The sequence below is a fragment of the Trachypithecus francoisi genome, unplaced genomic scaffold (genome assembly GCF_009764315.1).
Source record: "Trachypithecus francoisi isolate TF-2019V2 unplaced genomic scaffold, Tfra_2.0 Lachesis_group7, whole genome shotgun sequence".
Taxonomy (NCBI): Eukaryota; Metazoa; Chordata; class Mammalia; order Primates; family Cercopithecidae; genus Trachypithecus; species Trachypithecus francoisi.
The window spans coordinates 13754917-13773241 of NW_022681472.1; the positions used below are offsets into that span (position 1 = coordinate 13754917).

General features: G+C 38.2%; 1 protein-coding gene across 1 annotated transcript; it reads right to left on the reverse strand.

The window, feature by feature from the left end:
* Positions 1 to 7535: 7535 nt before the first annotated feature.
* On the reverse strand, positions 7536 to 17406 carry LOC117079320 (cytochrome P450 7A1). The gene is made up of 6 exons (XM_033203084.1): positions 17189 to 17406; positions 15389 to 15629; positions 13762 to 14348; positions 12044 to 12174; positions 9717 to 9892; positions 7536 to 9137 (listed from the first exon to the last, which is right to left on the reverse strand). Exons 1-6 carry the CDS (start codon positions 17266 to 17268, stop codon positions 8838 to 8840), a joined length of 1515 nt encoding a protein of 504 aa, XP_033058975.1. The 5' UTR covers positions 17269 to 17406; the 3' UTR covers positions 7536 to 8837.
* Positions 17407 to 18325: the final 919 nt, after the last annotated feature.

The following is an 18325-nucleotide window of genomic DNA, read 5'->3' on the forward strand; positions in this document are numbered from 1 at the left end:
GTCAAAGATCAGATGGCTGTAGATGTGTGGTATTATTTCTGAGGACTCTGTTCTGTTCCATTGGTCTATATCTCTGTTGTGGTACCAGTACCATGCTGTTTTGGTTACTGTAGCCTTGTAGTATAGTTTGAAGTCAGGTAGCGTGACGCCTCCAGCTTTGTCCTTTTGACTTAGGATTGTCTTGGCAATGCGGGCTCTTTTTTGGTTCCATATGAACTTTAAAGCCGTTTTTTCCAATTCTGTGAAGAAAGTCATTGGTAGCTTGATGGGGATGGCATTGAATCTGTAAATCACCTTGGGCAGTATGGCCATTTTCACGATATTGATTCTTCCTATCCATGAGCATGGTATGTTCTTCCATTTGTTTGTGTCCTCTTTGATTTCACTGAGCAGTGGTTTGTAGTTCTCCTTGAAGAGGTCCTTTACATCCCTTGTAAGCTGGATTCCTAGGTATTTTATTCTCTTTGAAGCAACTGTGAATGGAAGTTCATTCCTGATTTGGCTCTCTGCTTGTCTGTTACTGGTGTATAAGAATGCTTGTGATTTTTGCACATTAATTTTGTATCCTGAGACTTTGCTGAAGTTGCTTATCAGCTTAAGGAGATTTTGGGCTGAGACGATGGGGTTTTCTAAATATACAATCATGTCATCTGCAAACAGGGACAATTTGACTTCTTCTTTTCCTAACTGGATACCCTTGATTTCTTTCTCTTGCCTGATTGCCCTAGCCAGAACTTCCAACACGATGTTGAATAGGAGTGGTGAGAGAGGGCATCCCTGTCTTGTGCCAGTTTTCAAAGGGAATTTTTCCAGTTTTTGCCCATTCAGTATGATATTAGCTGTGGGTTTGTCATAAATAGCTCTTATTATTTTGAGGTACGTTCCATCAATACCAAATTTATTGAGCGTTTTTAGCATGAAGGGCTGTTGAATTTTGTCAAAAGCCTTTTCTGCATCTATTGAGATAATTATGTGGTTCTTGTCTTTGGTTCTGTTTATATGCTGGATTACGTTTATTGATTTGCGAATGTTGAACCAGCCTTGCATCCCAGGGATGAAGCCCACTTGATCATGGTGGATAAGCTTTTTGATGTGCTGCTGAATCCGGTTTGCCAGTATTTTATTGAGGATTTTTGCATCGATGTTCATCAGGGATATTGGTCTAAAATTCTCTTTTTTTGTTGTGTCTCTGCCAGGCTTTGGTATCAGGATGATGTTGGCCTCATAAAAAGAGTTAGGGAGGATTCCCTCTTTTTCTATTGATTGAAATAGTTTCAGAAGGAATGGTACCAGCTCCTCCTTGTACCTCTGGTAGAATTCAGCTGTGAATCCATCTGGTCCTGGACTTTTTTTGGTGGGTAGGCTATTAATTGTTGCCTCAATTTCAGAGCCTGCTATTGGTCTATTCAGGGATTCAACTTCTTCCTGGTTTAGTCTTGGGAGAGTGTAAGTGTCCAGGAAATTATCCATTTCTTCTAGATTTTCTAGTTGATTTGCGTAGAGGCATTTATAGTATTCTCTGATGGTTGTTTGTATTTCTGTGGGGTCGGTGGTGATATCCCCTTTATCATTTTTTATTGCGTCTATTTGATTCTTCTCTCTTTTCTTCTTTATTAGTCTAGCTAGCGGTCTGTCAATTTTGTTGATCTTTTCAAAAAACCAACTCCTGGATTCATTGATTTTTTGGAGGGTTTTTTGTGTCTCTATCTCCTTCAGTTCTGCTCTGATCTTAGTTATTTCTTGCCTTCTGCTAGCTTTTGAATGTGTTTGCTCTTGCCTCTCTAGTTCTTTTAATTGTGATGTTAGAGTGTCAATTTTAGATCTCTCCTGCTTTCTCTTGTGGGCATTTAGTGCTATAAATTTCCCTCTACACACTGCTTTAAATGTGTCCCAGAGATTCTGGTATGTTGTATCTTTGTTCTCATTGGTTTCAAAGAACATCTTTATTTCTGCTTTCATTTCGTTATGTACCCAGTAGTCATTCAGGAGCAGGTTGTTCAGTTTCCATGTAGTTGAGCAGTTTTGATTGAGTTTCTTAGTCCTGAGTTCTAGTTTGATTGCACTGTGGTCTGAGAGACAGTTTGTTATAATTTCAGTTCTTGTACATTTGCTGAGGAGTGCTTTACTTCCAATTATGTGGTCAATTTTGGAATAAGTGCGATGTGGTGCTGAGAAGAATGTATATTCTGTTGATTTGGGGTGGAGAGTTCTATAGATGTCTATTAGGTCCGCTTGGTGCAGAGATGAGTTCAATTCCTGGATATCCTTGTTAACTTTCTGTCTGGTTGATCTGTCTAATGTTGACAGTGGAGTGTTGAAGTCTCCCATGATTATTGTATGGGAGTCTAAGTCTCTTTGTAGGTCTCTAAGGACTTGCTTTATGAATCTGGGTGCTCCTGTATTGGGTGCATAGATATTTAGGAGAGTTAGCTCTTCCTGTTGAATTGATCCTTTACCATTATGTAATGGCCTTCTTTGTCTCTTTTGATCTTTGATGGTTTAAAGTCTGTTTTATCAGAGACTAGGATTGCAACCCCTGCTTTTTTTTGTTCTCCATTTGCTTGGTAGATCTTCCTCCATCCCTTTATTTTGAGCCTATGTATGTCTCTGCATGTGAGATGGGTCTCCTGAATACAGCAGACTGATGGGTCTTGACTCTTTATCCAGTTTGCCAGTCTGTGTCTTTTAATTGGAGCATTTAGTCCATTGACATTTAAGGTTAATATTGTTATGTGTGAACTTGATCCTGTCATTATGATATTAACTGGTTATTTTGCTCGTTAGTTGATGCAGTTTCTTCCTAGCCTCGATGGTCTTTACATTTTGGCATGTTTTTGCAATGGCTGGTACCGGTTGTTCCTTTCCATGTTTAGGGCTTCCTTCAGGGTCTCTTGTAAGGCAGGCCTGGTGGTGACAAAATCTCTAAGCATTTGCTTATCTGTAAAGGATTTTATTTCTCCTTCACTGATGAAGCTTAGTTTGGCTGGATATGAAATTCTGGGTTTAAAATTCTTTTCTTTAAGAACGTTGAATATTGGCCCCCACTCTCTTCTGGCTTGTAGAGTTTCTGCCGAGAGGTCTGCTGTTATTCTGATGGGCTTCCCTTTGTGGGTAACCCGACCTTTCTCTCTGGCTGCCCTTAAGATTTTTTCCTTCATTTCAACTTTGGTGAATCTGGCAATTATGTGTCTTGGAGTTGCTCTTCTGGAGGAGTATCTTTGTGGCGTTCTCTGTATTTTCTGAATTTGAATGTTGGCCTGCCCTACTAGGTTGGGGAAGTTCTCCTGGATGATATCCTGAAGAGTGTTTTCCAACTTGGTTCCATTTTCCCCCTCACTTTCAGGCACCCCAATCAGACGTAGATTTGGTCTTTTTACATAATCCCATACTTCTTGCAGGCTTTGTTCATTTCTTTTTCTTCTTTTTTCTTTTGGTTTCTCTTCTCGCTTCATTTCATTCATTTGATCCTCAATCGCTGATACTCTTTCCTCCAGTTGATCGAGTCGGTTACCGAAGCTTGTGCATTTGTCACGTATTTCTCGTGTCATGGTTTTCATCTCTGTCATTTCGTTTATGATCTTCTCTGCATTAATTAGTCTAGCTGTCAATTCTTCCACTTTTTTTTCAAGATTTTTAGTTTCTTTGCGCTGGGTACGTAATTCCTCCTTTAGCTCTGAGAGGTTTGATGGACTGAAGCCTTCTTCTCTCATCTCGTCAAAGTCATTCTCTGACCAGCTTTGATCCGTTGCTGGCGATGGGCTGCGCTCCTTTGCAGGGGGAGATGCGCTCTTATTTTTTGAATTTCCAGCTTTTCTGCCCTGCTTCTTCCCCATCTTTGTGGTTTTATCTGTCTCTGGTCTTTGATGATGGTGACGTACTGATGGGGTTTTGGTATAGGTGTCCTTCCTGTTTGATAGTTTTCCATCTGACAGTCAGAAGGACTGTCTGTTGGTCTGTTAGAGATTGCTTGAGGTCCACTCCAGACCCTGTTTGCCTGGGTATCAGCAGCAGAGGTTGCCGAAGATAGAATATTGCTGAACAGCGAGTGTACCTGTCTGATTCTTTCTTTGGAAGTTTCCTCTCAGGGGTGACGCCACCCTGTGAGGTGTGGGGTATCAGACTGCCCCTAGTGGGGGATGTCTCCCAGCTAGGCTACTCGGGGGTCAGGGACCCACCTGAGCAGGCAGTCTGTCCGTTCTCAGATCTCAACCTCCGCGTTAGGAGATCCACGGCTCTCCCCAAAGCTGTCAGACAGAGTCGTTCGGGTCTGCAGCGGCCCCGCTCTTTCCCCTAATGGACTGCAGCTGTGCGCTGTCCGCAGCGGTAGAGTCCATTGAATCCATATTCTAATTAACTTTGCCACCGATGGCTGGATAACTTTCAATGAGAAATTGGTTCTTCAAAATGGAGTTGAGGCTACCAAAGATTGTGGGTGCACCGTATTTTCAATAAAAGTGGGGAGTTTTCATACAATCATGTGAAAGTTTATGAATATTTTTATTTTTTACTTTTTATTATCATTTTTATTTTTATTTTTTGAGAAAAGGTCTTGCTTTGTCACCCAGGCTGGAGTGCAGTGGTATGATCTCGGCTCACTGCAACCTCTGCCTCCCAGGTTCAAGAGATTCTCCTGCCTCAGCCTCTCAAGTGGCTGGGATCACAGGCATGCACCACCACGCCTGGCTAATATTTGCATTTTTAGTAGAGATGGGGTTTCGCCATGTTGGCCAGGCTGGTCTCGAACTCCCGACCTCAGGTGATCCACACGCTTCGGCCTCCCAAAGTGCTGGGATTACAGGCGTGAGTCACCGCACCGGGCTAGTATTTTTATTTTCAATTGATTAATTTTATTTATTCATTATTTTTTTCACATGTAGCCTTATAGATGAAGAAACGGACTTTGTGGAGTCTGTGAAACCTATGCCTGTATTTAGAAGGTCGGTCCTTAACATATGCGTTAGTTCAGAGGATACAGCCTTTCATGTGCAGACAGGAGGTTTCTAGATTGGGGCCTGCCTTACAACCTGCTGTGCAACCCTTTAAACAAAAATCACCTCTGTTTCACGAAATATCAGTTTCTAACTAAAATGAGGGCTTAGACTAGAGGACTTTAAATAGCTGTGAACAGTCTGTGAAGCATCAGTGCTGCCGTCTTGACCTCATTTCATAGGCCCGAGCCTCTGCGTTGGTATCAACAAAGGTGATGGGGAGATGATGCTGGTGAGAAGCTGTATTCCATTATCCTCTTATAAAACCAAGGCTAAAACCTTAAGCTCATTGCCTCAAAAATGTATAACACTGAGCCTAAGAGAAATGATATGAGATTACACAATTAACTCCAAGCTGTTGGTGAGATGAAGAGACACTGTCCTACGTGAAGGTGAGCACAGCGTAATGTTGTATTTGATAGTACTGTGGCTCTTCACGGGCTCTCAGCTAGAGTCCTCAGCCTCCTTCCTGACCTTCCTAGGCCTGGCAGCTACAGTGCCCCGCCCTCTGACCAAGTGACCCTCCCAAACAGTGGGAATTTAGAGACAGAAGTGACATCATGGATTTTGTTTACGGTGGTGTATCTTTTCAATGACCTGAGTCAAGACAGTCTGTCAGCTGGACTTGCCACAAAGGGAAGAGTGGTGGCTCTGGAGTTGGAGCAACCTGGATTCCAATACTCCCAGCTCTTGCACCTGTCAGCATTGTGACCTTGAGCCAGTGACTTAACCTTTCTGGAGTTCTGCCTTTGTCTTCTGTAATATAGAGGTAATAGTAACACAAATATCAAAGGATTCCTGAGGATATGATAGGATGATGCATGACATGTGGAGTAGCGACCTGGCCCTGGCCCATGGGAATCTGAATAGACTTAACCATGAACATCTCTCCTCCTAGGTCTATTTGATCTTACAATAGGTTATCGTAATGTCTTTTAGGTGCTTTTTAAAATAAAAATATCTTTCCTAAATGGAATGGTTTCAGCTCCAATAAAGGTATAACTTAATGTTGTCTGAGATAAAGTTATATCTATAGCTTTATTTATTTATTTTGAGTTGGAGTTTCACTCTTGTTGCCCAGGTTGGAGTGCAATGGCATGATCTCAGCTCACTGCAGCCTCCAACTCCTGGGTTCAAGACATTCTCCTGCCTCAGCCTCCTGAGTAGCTGGGATTACAGGCAAGTGCCGCCACGCCTGGCTAGTTTTTTTTTTTTTTTTTTTTTTTTTTTTAGTAGAGATGGGGTTTCTCCATGTTGGTCAGGCTGGTCTCGAACTATCGACCTCAGGTGATCCGCCCGCTCGGCCTCCCAAAGTGTTGGGATTACAGACATGAGCCACCGTGCCTGGCCATCCATGACTTTTTAAATGTATTCTCCTCACATGCTTTTTTCAAAAAAGACAAAATGCTTCATATACCAATGCATGTATACGTTCTTTAAAGTTAAGAAAATTATAGTACAAAGTAGCCTTTGGGATTGCTATACAACAGGGATTGGCAAACACTTTCTGTAAAGAACTAGACTTTAAATATATCAGGCTTTGTGGCCACATGGTCTCTGTTGCAACTGCTCAGCTCCACAGTGGCACCGCAACAGCAGGCGTGGACAAGAATGAAAACAATGGGCAGGCTGCGTCCCTCCCAATAAAACTTGACTGATGGGTGTGGAAGTCCAAATTTCACATACTTCTCACATGTCAGAAAAGATTCTTATTCTTTTGATTTTTTGTCTAACCATTTAAAAATGTAAAAACCATTCTCAACTTTCAGGCTATACAAAAACAGAGGCAGGGACCCTCTGGTCCATGTGCGATCAGTTACCAACCCTTACTCTACAAGAACAAAGACATGGAAAAATGTGGGATGCATTTAAAAAGTCATAAAATCTATTAGGAAACCACATTAGAAATTTGGTTTATAACTGTTCACTATAAAATAGATTTTTGTTAATCTTGAACCACATCTAAATGACTTTAATTTTCTTAATATAAAAGATAACCTACTCAAGGGATAAATCTATGGTAATATTAAATAGCAAGATGAAAACTTCTAATAAATTTTATGTAGTATGAGGGAGATTTTTGAGTAAATTATTACATTGAATATTTTTGCAATATTTTGAATATATGAGTATTTTGAATGAATCCTGAATAAAATTGTTGTTGTTTAGCTTATCAGTGGGTGAATGTTTTAAACACTCCAAATAATTCAAAATTTAAAACACATAGATTCGGCCAGGTGCGGTGACTTGTGCCTGTAATCACAGCACTTTGGGAGACCGAGGTGGGCAGATCCCCTGAGGTCAGGAGTTTGAGACCAGTCTGGCCAACATGGTGAAACTCCGTCTCTACTAATAATATAAAAATTAGCCAGGCATGGTGGCACGTGCCTGTAGTCCCAGCTACTCAGGAGGCTGAGGCATGAGAATCGCTTGAACTGAGGAGGCGGCAGTTACAGTGAGCCGAGATCGCACCACTGCACTCCAGCCTTGGTGAAAGGGTGAGACTCTGTCTCAAAATAAATAAATACATACATACATACATACACATAGATTCATACTTTTATTTCTGAAAGATGAATCATTTCAAAATTATGAAATGTTAGAATATTTTCTTAATATTTATAAAATAAGCAAAAAGGTAAATATAATTTACATATAAATACTAAACAGAAATATCAATTGACGTATAACTGATAACTCATACTTAAAATATATTATCAAAGCATTGTTGTACACAGCATTTAAACTCTCAGGCCACCTTAGTTTTTTTCATCTGTAAGTCATTTAGCGATAAAAAGCATTTAAATAAAACATAATGTCAAGCCGCACTTAATACACTCTGCATGTTTCATAATCAAAGCTTTCAAATGGCTATTTCCATCCGGTTTTAACTTTAAAACATATCACATAAAAGCTACATTTGTTCAGTGATAGTGTATATTTAACAATAACAGAAAAACTGCCTTTTTTAATCTCTGAAAAAAACTCTTCTCATTAATATGAAATGAAATAAAAATATAGAGAAGATAGTTAAAGCTGGACATAGAGTTTTCAGCAACAATAAGTTAAAACATAAGGGAAAATATTAAAACCACCTTTAGCGTTTTTAGAAAATCAAAATAATCATTTTTAAAGCCCTGAATTTTGGATATAGAAAAAGTTGAAAAGTATTTCCTTTTTATTAAAAGACATAACTAATCATAATCATTTGAAATATCCTTTATGATATATGATCACACCTGAAGAACCCCAACATCTAGTAAAAAAAAAAAAATGCAGTTTCACTAGAACGTGAATTTGAACATGTTTCATAATTGTTGGGCAGTTTTATAAAAATAAAGCAGTTTCCTTAGGAAAAAACAATCTGCCAATTAGAATACATATCTTTTCTTTAGAGACGGGGTCTCACTAAGCTGTCCAGGCTAGTCTTGAACTCCTGGGCTCAAGCCATCCTCCTTCTTTGGCCTCTCGAGTAGCTAAGACTACAGGTGCCTGCTATACAACACCTGGCTGGAATGTGTATCTTTATTTTGGGGGGAAAAAAAAAGGTGTTTTCCTCTGAAAATAATAAACTTTAACCCCTGGCTATATGAACATTCATGGACTCATACAGATGAAAACAAATTATTGTGCTCCTAGAAACTAGTTCTTTTCACTAGCACAGTCTGCGATACCATCTGGAAACTGTCACCAAAATGTTAAGATTCACAAGCAAGCATTGGTGAACAACACTGGACCTGGTGAATCATTTCTACCACCACTAAATGTATTTATCCAAAGGGACTGTGTGGTGACGGTGTTCTGCAGTCCTGTAATATCATCTAGTGTCCTCTTATTTCAGCCATGTATTCACAAATGCTTGAATTTATATTTAAACTCAATGTCATACAACGGCGGCAAAATGCCCAAGCCTGCCCGGGACTGGTCCAAAGGCGGACATTTATTTTGGCCCTCTACAAGCTCCAGTTCAAAATAAGAAAGCATCAAAACCAAAAATTGCTTGATTTCGTGGATAGCAAACACTCTTCCAGGGCATATTGTAGCTCCTGATCCAAAGGGCATGTAGTAATACTTTAACTTGAGTCCATTACAGTAGAAGGTAGTCTTTGTCTTCCCATTTCCATCAAGATACCTATCATATTTAAAAGTCTGCAATAAAAATACAAAGAAAACAGCCTTTAAGCTAGTTTTAAAGAAATTTATCTCTTTCTCAACCTGGAAGCTCCAAAGAGTAATTTTCTTTTTAAATCTACTCCATTAGTGATTTAGCAAATACTCCACATTGAATCAGAAAGTAATAAGGAACAGGAGCTTAACGAGCTAAGGAAGCCTTCTGACACCTCCTATCGTGCTTGAACGGTTAGTTCCTTAGTCAGGCAGAGCTAGAGAGAGAAGGGTTTCCAGAAGAAACTGGAAGAATTAATATATTAGCCTCCAATTTCCTGGATTTGGGAGGAGGTGTTTTAAGAAAAAAAAAAAGTGGCAGGTTTATTATCATGACTGCAAACATAATCTAGCAAAGACTGTGTGATGACAAATACCTGGTCTAAAAATTAAAAATTCAGACCACTATCTAAATTTTCCAAAATATATGAATATTTAACACGATTAAGAGGACAATCCCTATGACTACAATGATAAAATCAATTCTACCATTGTAAATTTCCTCTTTGTTTAGATCTAGGTAGCTATCACCTGGATATGGAACTTCAATGAGCAGGTACTTACCAAAGGGTCTGGGTAGATTTCTGGATCTAAGTGCATTAACTGTGGGTAAAGAGCTATGATGTCATCTTTTCGGATGTTGTAGGAACCGTCCTCAAGGTGCAAAGTGAAATCCTCCTTAGCTGTCCGGATGTTGAGGGAGGCACTGGAAAGCCTCAGTGATTCCTTGATTATGCTTTCTAAATATTTTAAAAGAAAAAAAGGTAAAAAATGAAAGAAGAAGGGAGGAAGGAAGAGAAGAACAAAGCAAGTGTTTGAAGGTCGTATGATATAGAGTCTGAACTACAGACAGCCTGGCAGTGCATAACACAAAGGGACTGTGTGGTGATGGTGTTCTGCAGTCCTGTAATATGAACAGGGTATGGGAAGCTGATCAGATAAACATTTCCCAAACTTTCTTTCTGTTACCACGATGCCGTTATCAATGATTCAACTGTGTCTGAATTTTCTTATTTTTGTTTTTGTTTTTAGCCAGGGTCTCATTCTCTTGCTCAGGCTGCAGTGCAGTGGCATGAGCATGGCTCACCACAACCTTAACCTCCCAGGCTCAAGTGATCTTCTCACCTCAACCTCCTGAGCAGCTGCGACTATAGGCGTCTGCCACCATACCCAGCTAATTTTCTTCTTTTTATTGTTTGTAGACACAGGGTTTTGCTGTGTTGCCAGGCTGCTCTTGAGCTCCTAGGCTTAAGCGATGCACCCACCTCAGCCTCTAAAAGTGCTTTGATTACAGGTGTGAGTCACCATGCCTGGCCTGAATGTATTTTTTTGTTGTTGTTGTTGTTGAGACGGGGTCTCGCTCTGTGGCCCAGGCTGGAGTGCAGTGGCCAGATCTCAGCTCACTGCAAGCTCCGCCTCCCGGGTTTACGCCATTCTCCTGCCTCAGCCTCCCGGAATGTATTTTTAAATCGGATCCTCTGAGTTAATAATAATCTTTTGATTAAGAGATAATCATCTTGGTCATAATTGGGAAACAAAATTCCATCATTTTATAGAAAAGTAATCATCTAATAAAACTGGAAAAATCAGTAATACATTTTTATATAAATTATTCAAAGTTTATCACTTCTGAGATTTATTATGCTGAGGACTTCTGAGACTGAATATACTGATAACACTGATATATACATATGTTTTTTCTAGGTGTTTACTGCAGCTTCAGTTCAACATTTACAAGAACCTATTTTTATCCATATACTATCTGATGTTGTGTGGCGATCCCTGCTGCCTAGTAAAGGCATAAAGGGACAAAAAGAACCAACCTGAAAATGGCTGAAATATAGAGAGCTCACGAGAGGTCCAGCCTGACCTTTTAGACTTATCCTTTAACTGTCATGTTTTAGGGTGCTCATCACATGATTGTGTATAAAATCCCAGAATGTTAGCATTTTATTTTACAGATAAGAAAAGGAAGGCCCCCAAAAGAGACTGACATGTCCAAAGTCTCCCAAGTCAGACCCAACAAGGAGCCTAAGCTTCTTGCCTCCTTAAATAAAATAACCAAAAAAAGAAAACTTTCTTCCTATAAACATATCATATTGTTGGCCGGGTGCAGTGGCTCATGCCTGTAATCCCAGCACTTCGGGAGGCCGAGGCAGGCAGATCACTTGAGGACAGGAATTCGAGACCAGTCTGGACAACATGGTGAAACCCCGTCTCTACTAAAAATACAAAAATTAGCCAGGAGTGGTGGCGTGCACTTGTAATCCTAGCTACTTGGGAGGCTGAGGCAGGAGAGTGGTTTGAACCCAGGAGGCAGAGGTTGTAGTGAGCCAAGATCACACCATTGCACTCCAGCCTGGGCAACAGAACGAGACTTTGTCTAAAAAAAAAAAAAAATTAAATTAAAAATATCATATTGCTATATTTCTATAAAATATAGAAAAGCAGAACAAAGAAAAATCAAAGAAGCTTCAAATCCATCACTCAATCCATGCAGGTAACTGTGGTTTCTTAATGGTTCTTTTCCCTCCTTTATTTTATGAAAATGACTAATATACTTCCATTAACCATCAGATTAGTGGTAAGAGGAATAAGAGAAACATAGTGTGGCAGTGCAGGGTGGTAGCTGAGAGAACAGGATCCCACATAATGATGTATTTGATTCTACCCTGGCTGCAGCTTAACCTCTAAGTGTCAGTTTCCTCACTTGGTACAAATAAATAGTAACAGTCCCAAGTCACAGGATTGTTGTGGGGATTAACCAAGAAAATGCATATGAAATACTTAGCTTAATGCCTAGAATTCAGTAAGTATGTAATTGATGTTGGTCATAATTGTTAAAGTAGTAGGACATAGAAAATGAAACGCAACATAACAAGTATACCCACCTAATACTGGCAGGTCATTCAGTTGTGTTTGACTCAAACAAATGGGATTGCCTTCCAAGCTGACTTTTTGACCAGCATTCTCTAATGTTCTTTTCACTTCTTTAGTAGCTGCTTTCATTGCTTCTGGGTTCCTATTAAAAGTTAAGAGAAAAAATGTATGTACAGAAAATAAACTTTTTCCATACTTTGAGATCTGCAAACAAATAGGCCTTTCCCCCTCCTTTTGACTAGACGGTGAAGATATCAGGGGAGAAGAGAAAGGGATAGTCCTGCTTGCGTTTACTACATTTGTAATTGCGTTTTATGTCCTTGGATATTAGTAAGAATCCAGTACTTTGGGAGGCCAAGGCGAGTGGATCATGAGGTCAGGAGTTTGAGACCAGCCTGGCCAACATGGTGAAACCCTGTCTCTACTAAAAATACAAAATTAGCCGGGCATGGCAGTGGGATCCTGTAATCCCAGCTACTCGGGAGGCTGAGGCAGGAGGATTGCTTGAGCCTGGGAGGTGGAGGTTGCAGTGAGCCCAGATTGCGCCACTGCACTCCAGCCTTGGTGACAGAGCAAGACTCCGTCTCAAAAAAAAAAAAAAAAAAAAATAATAAAAAAAGGGGGCCTTGCTACATAAAAGTTAAACTTTGGTCAGGGCTTTTATAAACAAGTGTTTCTAATAAGGATTAGACATGGGTAGGGAGCTACATAACAAAATTATAGTAAGTTGAGTCTCAAAATGTTTGACTGATAAGTATTTGTGAAACTATCATAAAATATGGCTACAATTTCCTTTATGATGTTAAATTGATGTTGTATGCCTGCTGTAAATATGTGAATTTATTCTGGATGTGCTTTCTCAAGTAATAACTTTGGAAGATAGTCAACATTTGTGACAAATTAGTAATAAGTTCTCACACCTGAAATTAAGTTTTAAAATATTTTATAAGACCTAAAGTCATCAGCTATCAATAGAAATTTGGCATTCCCAATCCTATGGAGTAGCAATTTTGTGTCTAGATGATACTGAATATCTAATTTAATTGGAATAATTCAATAATAGACCATTCTAATTTCAAATTCCCAAAAGATTAACACTTTGGAGAGAAATCATGTTATGTAAAACATATGTTATTACAGTTTTTTTTTCCTATTACATACAGTTTTAAAAAGCAAAACCTAGCTAAGTCTCTTATCAATAAAAATTGATTATGATTGATTCATAGCTCTCACACTTGGTCAAAAACAGAAGAACAGCAATTCCTAATTCTGTGAAAACAAACTGTGAATGAACAAATAAATAAGGCATAGTCACTGCCCTGATTAAATCAGTAATCACTTAAATACATTTTTATGATTATGAAAGCTGCATTTATGGACTTAAGTTGGTGTCGTGAAGAACAGTATGGGGTTAAGAGTGAGGGCTCTGGACCAGGCAGCCTGAATTGACCCCAACACGAGCACATACAAGCTCTGTGACTTGGGGTGACATCTCTTTCTCTGGGACTGCCTTTGTTTCTATAAAACACTTTTACCAGTCATAGCTGCCTCTGTTTTTGTGAGGACTGAATGAACTCAAACATGTGAAACACTAACATGCATTAGTGCTACGTTCTTGATTGATGGCAAGAGAAAGTACTATGAGGCTCGTTTTCTTAAAATTAAAATGGTTTAATTTCTACATTCTACTAAAAAAAAAAAAAAAAGAAATGGATATGGTGTTAGTCACCTAATCATTTGAAATAAACTCCAGAAAGTCGCTGGAATGGTGTTTGCTTGCGATGCCCAGAGGACCACGAGGTGCGTCTTGGCCTTCTCCAGGTCATCAAAGGTGGACAAAGTGTCATTGAGAAACATGCGCAGTCTGATCAGTTCTGAGACACTTTCCCTCTTTTGGAGGTTCTCGTGCTTCAAGCTCTCTGCCAGTTTCTCCCGGGCATTGTGTGCAGTCCTGAACATGTGAATGGGGAGGCCTGCTACCAGGGCTGGAAAGACTTTGTCGAATTTCTTGAAGTTGTCAAGATTGTTTAGAATATGTGCTTTCTGTGTGTCTTGCCTTGTAAGATCTCTGCCAAAGATAGTTAAATACCCAGCTTCAAACATCACTCGGTAGCAGAAAGAATACATCCCTTCTGTCACCCAGGCAGCGGTCTTTGAGTTAGAGAAGACTGGAGGTCTCATGATACGTTGGAGGTTTTCCATCATGCTTTCCGTGAGGAAATTCAAGGCATTGCCCTGCAGAGTTTTGATGAAAGTGTTGTTTATGTTTTCAGTGGTATTTCCATCCCTCGGGTCAATGCTTCTGTGACCAAATGCCTGACAGCAAATAAAACATGGAGAAAAAGAAATTAAACCTGACCTAGTCATAGTAAATGACTGAAAAACGGATTAGATACTTTCATAGTTCCTTACTTCTTAAAAACAGGAAATTGGCTTTCCCTTGTACAATTTCATAGCACTTTACAAATAAATGGCCAAATTGTACCTTTCCTTTAAAGCCAAGTTCAGTGGCACTCCCCTGGATCACTCAAGTCATCTATGTCTTATCTGTATGCCACTGCACTTATTTACACCTATTGCACATAAACTTATTGACAATGTTTTAAAACCATTAGTTATCTTTTATATTATTTGCAGATTTCTTTTTCTTTTTCTTTTAGAGATGGGGTCTCACATTGTCGCGCAGACTGGAGTGAAGTGACACAATTATAGCTCACCACAGCCTCAAACTCCTGGGCTCAAGCGATCCTCCTGCCTCAGCCTCTCAAGTAGCAGGGACTACAGGTGTGTTCCATTGTGTCCAGCTGTAGATGTATTTTAACAAAACTTTAAACTACTTAGTCACAAAGACCAAAGCTAATATTTATTTGTAGTAAGTAGTTACTAGTTTTTTTTTTCTTAGCAACAGAGCTTCTTTTATTACATCTAAATGATGTTAAAATATCTTGCCAATTCCTTAACAAAATGAAACACTATGTGGCACAAGTGTGGCAAGACAACTGTTGAATGTTAGGTTTCCATCACTTGCACTCTTGCATAGACACTGCTGATGTGGTGAATTTTTATCTCTCTTATTCATAGAGTGCCACCTGTCTCAGTAGAGCATTTAGTGTATATTTCACCCTCATTAACTTGTCAACAAATGACACATTTATACCTATTTTGACTTTCTAAATGATTGTTACTACGAAGCTATGTATAATTTAATTTATTTATGTTTCTAAGAATCTCCACATAAGAATAACTCTCTTCAACACCTTTATCGTAAAATCTAAGTACATCAAAATTTCTAAATAGACCAGCACACAAAAAGGTAGAAGACAAACAGAATGGTATATAAATGTAAAACTGCTTACCTTCGCAGAAGTAGCATAGTGAAATTTTTTCCAATCAAAATATTTTCCATGGCACAACACCTTATGGTATGACAAGGGATTTGTGATGAAATGGACGTATTTTCCCATTAGTTTGCAGGTAAAAACATGACCGTGTTTCCTTTGATTTGCTCTGAGGAACTCAAGAGGATTGGCACCAAATTGCAGCGCACAGCCCAGGTATGGAATCAACCCATTCTCTAGAGGTGGTTCACCCGTTTGCCTATCAGAAACAAATGTATGATAGACACGGATGATTACATATTTGGGTTTTTGCTTACATCACGTTTAAAAATCCTTCCCACTGACTTCAAACTTTAGAACCCTATAGTTTATAGATATTTCTTTTGTTGGATGGGCCCTGCTCTTTTACTACGAAAATAGGTTATATTAACCTAGTAACATGATATGTTGGTGGAAAGGATTACTAAATCTATTTATGCATCCGTCCATATGTACATTCAACAAGCACCCGTCTACTGTGTGCTCATCACTTTTCCCTATGATTCAGGCGAAAGGATTTACAAGGCCAACAAGATTCTTGCTGTCAGTGCGGAAACGAAACTACATTCTAGTGTTTATAATTTTGCTAAGCATCATTTTTCTAAATATCTCAAAATGTTTCTTTTGATTATTTTCTTTATAGACATAGATCACTGAATAAGAGAGGATTTCAGAACTGAGATTTTCAAAATCTTCCTAGTTTAAAGATATTATTATTCTGTAAGGATGGTTTCAGAGAAGAAGAATCTCATGTGAGAAATTACCTTATTATAAAATGAAATTGAGTAAGATAAACACTGACAGAATCATCTATTGTAATTCAATGCTCCTTTAAAATGTTTCTATTAGAAAATGTAAACTTATTTTCCAACATAAACTTCTGTACCTCTTGATAGAATAATACAGTATAAAGTAATAACTTTTCTTTTCTTGGTTTGAAGATAAGTAGTTTAATTAAAAGTAAAAACTATCAGGCCTGAAAGAAACTGCAAAAGGCAGAAAATACATAGCAATCTACACAGTTGAAATATGCTCAGGGTGATTTTCTCTTTTTGAGATTGACATAGCAGAGAATATCTACATGCCTCCCCACAATTACTCCTTGAGCCAATTAGAAGTTAAATAAACTATGGTTCTGGATGTGACTGTATTTGTTTTTCTTGCATTCTTGAACCAGTTGTAAATAAATGAAATCAATGTCACATACACTCAGCAGACTTTCCGAGTTCACCATAGTAGATTAACATTGATTTAAAAACAGTAATAGAATGATCAGCTCAGGTCTATGCTCTAGTCCAGGCTTAGGCTGAGTCTATATGATGCACAAGAGTCTATATGATGCACAAGAATGAGCTTAAAAGAGAACATTTATTTAATAAGAGTATCTATTGAAGCCATGTGAGAGAAAGCAATCCTTTCCACATAGATTCCCACTTGCTACTTGTATCCTTACTAATTTAGGCTTCCTCTTTAGATATACATATAAATGTACATAAAGACCTTATAAAATTTCTGTCAGTTATGTTTAACACCAATATACATTTATACATTACCATTGGTATATACCAATACTAAAAAAGGAAGCTGTCATCATATATTTTGTTATAGTAAAAAAGATATTACTTTAAAAATTCAAATCAAATTTTTCATTAAAAAATAAGGAAGATAATGCTAATATGTGTAAGTATAGAAAACCAAATTTACTGTATAACAATGAAGGTAAAAAAAAACATTAAATGGATGAATTAAAGAGCAATTTAAAGATAAAACATTCCTTACCTTCTCCTTATTCCAAGAATAAGCCATAGACAACAGCATGCTGCTATAGCAATCCCCCAAATCAAAGATATGGTCATCATTTTGCAAATCTAGGCCAAAATCTCTGAGGAAGAAAATCTCTGATTAGAAAGGCAAAGATGTCACTGAAAAGAGACTCAAGCTAGGTTTTTTATATACATAGTACCCAGATCCATTAACTTGAGCTTGGTTGACCAAAGCAAACAATTAGCCATTTGTTCATTCTATTAGAAAAAAAAAAAGTGGTAATAACTGGCCTTGAACTAAGTCCACAGGTATCAGAAGTGGTTCCAAAGCAATCAGAGATCTGCAATACTTGATAAGTTGAAGGTCTCTCAAATATATGTTGACTTAACATTCGGACCTGGGGACAGCAGCTAGTATTATGAGTTTGGTATGTGTAAAAAGAAAAAATAAACCTGTTTAAGATGGGCATAGCTAATAAATACGTAAAATATAATAAAGAAAAATAAGAATGACTTATTCATCAAGCTTATAATTTGGTCTTGTTAACTTTTAAAGAAGAATTAATTTAGGTGCTTTGCCAGAGAGATGGTGATCAAGTTCGGAGGAAAGAGACTGGGAAAAACATTTCCGTTGCTTAGTGTTCAGTGCTTTTATAAAATCATAGATATTTTACTACACATAGTAACATGTTACTTACCTAACATCCTCAAGAGAGTATTCTACATAAGTGCATCCTCTTGATAAATATAGCTTATTGGAAGCATCAAAATTTTATCTATCATTCTTGTAATTAAAATGTTTATTAATTTTTCTAATTATTAAAGTAATAAATTTCATTTCAAGTAAGTTAAGACTAACTAAAACATATCTTGGTGGAAAGTGAACATCTATTAATAATTTACTTACCACGCTACTCCTCTACTCAGAAGTAACCACTATTAACTATATTTGGCATATGTTCTTCCAAACTTTATTTCTGTATACACAAAAATATTAGTTGAACATTTATTACATGCCAAGAACTCTTCAAAAGTATTCTAGTTACAGGCGTTAACAAGATAGGCAGGTTTCCTAATCTAATGGAGACTCTATTCCAATGGAGAAAGGAGTAATAAAATACATGTTATGAAAAAAATAAAACATGGTATAGAA

What these genes read in the sequence shown, in the direction of transcription:
- LOC117079320 (XM_033203084.1), bottom strand. Translation starts at nt 17,268, where the DNA reads ATGATGACCATATCTTTGATTTGGGGGATTGCTATAGCAGCATGCTGT. An exon ending in AGTTTATTTCAAATGATTAG is followed by an intron (nt 12,175 to 13,761) that starts GTGACTAACACC and finishes AACTTTTAATAG; the next exon opens with GAACCCAGAAGCAATGAAAG. An exon ending in GAATGACCTGCCAGTATTAG is followed by an intron (nt 9,893 to 12,043) that starts GTGGGTATACTT and finishes TAAAATATTTAG; the next exon opens with AAAGCATAATCAAGGAATCA.